This window comes from Sprattus sprattus (genome assembly GCF_963457725.1).
Source record: "Sprattus sprattus genome assembly, contig: scaffold_34, whole genome shotgun sequence".
In the NCBI taxonomy this organism is placed as follows: Eukaryota; Metazoa; Chordata; class Actinopteri; order Clupeiformes; family Clupeidae; genus Sprattus; species Sprattus sprattus.
Window position 1 is genome coordinate 34,415 of NW_027667030.1, and position 5,566 is coordinate 39,980.

The 5,566-nt window shown below is 40.9% G+C and overlaps 1 protein-coding gene across 1 annotated transcript; it reads right to left on the bottom strand.

Moving 5' to 3' along the window:
• Positions 1 to 661: 661 nt before the first annotated feature.
• On the bottom strand, positions 662 to 5,033 carry LOC308382503 (ependymin-like; the record flags this gene model as incomplete). Its single annotated transcript, XM_080860910.1, has 6 exons — positions 662 to 788; positions 1,176 to 1,260; positions 3,626 to 3,812; positions 4,100 to 4,234; positions 4,492 to 4,526; positions 4,952 to 5,033. 6 exons carry the CDS (start codon positions 5,031 to 5,033, stop codon positions 662 to 664), a joined length of 651 nt encoding a protein of 216 aa, XP_080717036.1.
• Between the last annotated feature and the right edge of the window lie 533 nt (positions 5,034 to 5,566).

Here is a 5,566-nt window from a genome sequence, read left to right on the forward strand (position 1 = left end):
CACGTGTGTCTTTTCTTCCTGAGCCTCATACATCCCCTCAGCTAGGACAGGTGGTATGCTTTGGACTCTATCTCTTTGCTGTTAAGCACCTTGAGCTGCATTGTTTTGCATGAAAGGTGCTTTACAAATAAAGTTTATCATTATTATTATTATTATTATTATTATAGCTCATACACCACTTGTGGAGTGACTGACAGAGCCATGTGTAATTTTTTTTTTATATAAAAAACATACAGGAAATAGCAATGTAAAAATCACACTTTTGAAGAGATGTCAAGCTACAGAGTGCATCAGTACAACATCACATGAGTTTCCCCAGGAGAGGTATCTGGGGTTTTATAGTGGAACTGACCAGATATTCTTTGCAGCAATAAGAGATGGCCCACTTGAAACACCTTCTCAAGCTAGGTGAGCAGAGCAAAATCAAATTAGGCTACACCTCTACGAAAAGCAAATGATTCAGGTCAATAATGTCATAGTTCAAGATGTTTCTTGTTTCCACAGCTTGGTTTAAGAAGTATATTTGCATGCTGTGATAAACGGTCTCATTCTTAACTTTAAAAGGCATGTCTCAGTTATTGCATCTCACCTCTGCTACAATCAGATATATGATCAGAATGAGAAGTTGATCAAGTACATGAAAAGATAATCCACACCAAGCTCAGTGGAAGAGGGAGAAAAAGTCAGTCACTTTTCCATCTTCAGTAGCCTCCATCTTGGCGTCCAAGCAAAATGGTGGTGGAATGAACACATTGGGGTCCTCCACACCAAGGACGTTGTCGTAGTAGCTGTGGAAAAGAAAAGGCAGACAAATGAAGGATTAGTGTATAAAGACATTTGAGATGCTGTAGAAGGCTCACTTTGGGGTGAAATGGGGACCTCTGTTACACAGCTAGACACATGGTCAGTGTGCTGAAGATGCTGTCTGCGATTCTGGCAAAAGGTTTTTGATATTTGAGCCCCGTCTTGATCAGGAAACAACATGTTGATTGGATAGAATTGTGTATGGGCCTTTGGTTTTGTTTGTTTCCTAGGACTGTGTATGAACACCAGAGATTGCATGAGTGCACACGCAAAAAGTTAAAGGACCGTGTGTTGGATGTAGATTAGATTGGATTAGAATTGTGGACTGCACCTTTAACAAATGTAGAAAACAACCTCTGATTTTCACTGACCTCAAACTGACCCATCCCATGTTCTTGTACTTGAAAAAAGCAGAGACGGGCAGGCAACCAAACTCAGTCAAGGACACCATGTTGTCTAGAGAGAAAAGAGAGAAAATTAGAAACAAAGGGAAAAGGGAGCCTCTCTTCAGTGTCGCTTGAGGAAATAATGTTTTTTATTTGAAAATGTGTTCCTTTTTTCTTACTTTCATTTATGCCGTAGCCTTACTACAGTATTGGTTTGGTACAGAAAGACAGTCACTATATTTAAAACACAGAGGTTGTGTTTACACTGCATGGTATTTAAAACACAGAGGTCGTGTTACACTGCATGGTTAATGTGGGCCATTTCAATTTGAGTTTTTGTCTTATAAGTGGCACAGATCAGATATGTGTCAGGTGTCATGCCACTCTGAAAAGGACAGAAGTGTCAGGTACTAAATCTAAATATTTGCTAAATAATTAGCATGTCTGATTTGGATTATCGTGCAGGACACACATCTACACTACAAATCTATGTGTAACCAGACTTGATACAGCATCTGTGTAGACAATCTGAACGGGGCATCAAGTTCTGTAGAGAAATACTCAATAAAGTAACCAATGTGCACCAATATGAAAATGTAGGGTAAGAATCAAATGCCATTGCAGTCAGGGCTTTTTAAGCGATTTTGGTGCCATGTTTCAAGATTATTTCAGTAATTTCTCAACACACAAAAAAAACGTAACACTCTCAGATTCTGTGAACAAATTCATATTTGTATGTTGTGTGGTATTCATAGTTTACTATGTAATGCATTGACTGATGATTTTCTCATAGTGAACAAGTGACATCTTTGAGATTGTGCTGTGCTGCAACATTCTTGTTCACAGGTGCACAGGCTCAGGCAGAGAGCTTAAACATGCAGCCTTGCCACTCCTTCACTAGAATACTGTTTTCAATATCACATGGAAACCAATAATGTCAGTGCCGCTCTAAACAGGTTATTTAAGTCCTAAAGGCCGAATTATGCTCTGTTTTAGACGTAACGCCTAAGCACGTAATTTACACAAGGAACTTGTTTTAGACAAGTTTTGATTTAAGGTTCGTTTTAGACGCAGAGCGTGTTGCAAGGCTTGTGTTGCGTGTTGCAAAGCAAATTGACGCCAGAACTGTAGATTTATTTTGAGTTAAGTAAGCCTATTTATTGCAGCAGGACAAAGGAAAAAAACTTACCGGAGCATGAAAGTGTAGTGGGCGAAAGGCTTGATGTTATGAATACATGTGTTACACAAAATACAAATGTTGGCAATTCAGTACCAGTGGCGAAAAAGACATGACGCAAAAGTTCGTTTATTGACATCTTTTAATGACTGCGACAGGCTTTAAAACGATGTGTTTATGAGTTACATTATTTAAGATGAGGTGGTAAACGGTGAGGGAATCTCATCATGTTGTCAATGCTTGTAACTACAATGGTACTGGCCATCAGTTAAGCCCACGTTAATGTTAACTTTTGTATATGAGCAGACCGGGCTCATTCTATCAAAATCGCGGGTGCAATTGATTGATTCACGTCAATATGAACTCACTGAATGATACCACCATGACTCACAAGTGGTGGAAAATGAATATGAAAGTATTTGTTCGTGAATTAGCACATTTTCTCCTAACAATCGCGGGTGAGAATGGGATATTCTCCAAGGTAACGGCAGGTTACTGTTAACTTTTGTATATGAGCAGACCGGCTCATTCTATCAATCTCGCTGGTGCAATTGATGATTCACGTCAATATGAACTCAATGAAAGATATCACCATGACTCACAAGTGGCGGAAAATGAATATGAAAGTACCTAGGCTATTTGTTCGTGAATGACCACATTCTCTCCAAACAATCGCGGGTGAGAATGGGATATTCTCTCCATAAATTCGCGGTAATTTAAGCATTCTATAAGTGTTTAAAGAGGATTTGTAAAGGAGTTCATGTCTTTGGACCTCTTCTGTTATGTTTATTCCTAATCCATAAGAAAAGGCTTGTGAGACGGTCTGCAGGGTATTCATGATTTTAAAAAATGCCTGGGTCTAAAAAAGGCTGTAGTATGCTATTAACCCGGAAACGTGAGACTCTGTGAAAGGTTGTGGTAGCCGGCCAATCACAGCCTTTGCGAGCTGTGTAGGGCCGTAGTGTTTTAGTCGCATAGTCAGGAATTTTGGGCGACGCACTTAAGCACGTAAGGGGGGATATTTTACCCCGCAAGGGGGGGTTATGTATCTTACGTGCTTACGCGTTACGTCTAAAACAGAGCATAATTCGGCCTTAAGACAAAGTAAAAGTCAAGATTTGATACAGGTCTTAATCTGCCTGATCACCTCAGTTCAGTTCTATTAGTCATATGTAGATTAACACAAGGTCAAAGGTCAATGAAAGGTCAAAGGCACAACGAAAGGATCAACAGCAGGCAGGGCCAGATCTTGTCTCACCTTGCCTGTCAGGCATGTCTCCCAACCAGCTGTTGACCAGGAGGCCTTGTCCAGGGCTGGAGGAGGTTCCCAGAACCACTTGCTTCACAAAGACGGCCCCCTTAGGAACCTCCATGGGCTGGAAGTCAGACTGCAGGGCCTTCTTCAAACAGGTTTTGTTGTGGTGGTAGATCTCGTACATGAGGCCCTTTACAATGTGAAGCGCAAAAGATAATGTGGATTTATATAAGATCGCTTTTCAATGTGGGTTACAGAAGGGAGATGGTTTGCAAAATAGAGTGTGTGTGTGTGTGAGGTGGGGGTGTATATGAGATTGTTTGTGTGTGTGTGTGTGTGTGTGTGTGTGTGTCTGTGTATGTGTGTGTGTGTGTGTGTATGTGTGTGTGTGTGTGTGTGCACTTTTGTGTTTGTGAGTGGTGCGGTGTGCAGTTTGCATTTGTTTGAGTGTTTGCTTGTGTAGATGGGTTTATGTACCTCTTGATAGAGCCTCAGAGCGTTGTAGGTGAAGCTTGCATTGTTAAAAGTTCCTACTTCTTCCACGTAGAGGCGCTGGTTTAAGGCATCATAATAATACTTCGCAACATCCCACAGCTGTTCATTCTGGGTTCCCTGTAGAGGATGGGGTTGGGCGGAAGGGAAATGACGGCAAATCACTTTCTATTGTTTATGGTCATAACTTTGCAACTACATTGATGTACATTGAATACCTTTAGGGAAAGGGGTTCATATTTATTTCAATCAGTTCTTCTTTTTTTAAATCCAAATAAAACACAGATCTTACACCCAAAGAAGTATCTATATAATCAAACACAGATAATGAAATGGGGTTTTACGGTTTGGTATTATGTGAAGATTGTGAAGCTTACCATAGTTAACCTTCCAGTGTAGAGAGGTGGAGCCTCTTCACAACAACAGGAATAAAAGTATTTCAGTTAGATTGTAGAATTTATGAACTGGAATAGTGAGTCTCAAAAATTGAAATGCACACCACAGAAAGACTCATGCACAAATGTACATGCATACACACGCACACACACTATCTCTCTCTCTCACACACACACACTAATTTTCACTCCTCTAACTCTTTATATCTCACACACACACACACACACACACACAAACACACACACATACACACACCTCTCACTCACACACTTCCTCACACACACACCCTCTCTCTCTCACACACACACACACACACACACACACTCATTCTCACTCATCTAACTCTCTCACACACACACACATATTCTCACTCCTCTCTCTCACACACTTCCTCACACAGACTCTCGCTCACTGCCTAACACTCTCCATTTTAACACTTACGGCAACGCTGGGGTTTCCGTGGCATGCTGAAGCCTGTAGCCAGGCACATCGCCCCCACTGTAATCCAGAATACCGCCTGCATGGTTTTAACCCTTAAACTTGATTCAGAACACTTTCACACCACACAGATCTCTCCCCTCTGCCTCAGCTGTCTGGCTCTCTCCTGCTCGGCTCGCGGTAATGTAAACAATGACACAGGGACACCGGCAGGCAGCCAATCTCTGACACCTGTCCTCCCTCTTACTTTCTTATTTATACAGTCCAAGTCCCTTCCAGAGCGTCACATTGGCAGGTTTCCCCTTTGTCAGACTTCCCACACGAACCTTGACCCTAGAAGAGTTTTATTGTAAAGTAAGGCTGATGATTGATCATTCTCTTTGAGCTCCCACATTTATTAGTTTTTTGGCATCTCAGTTTATTGCATGTGTATAATACTATCATAGGAAACCAAACGATGGGAATAAACTGTGCAACTACTGAATATGAGGCTATGTTTCTCCCTTGTGCTGTAGGGTGGTTTCCTTGTCTCTCTCAGGTTATTGTAGGTGTACAATAAACACTTGAAAATAAAATATAAATAACAATGTTATAAAAACTTAAGAAATAAACTCTTCA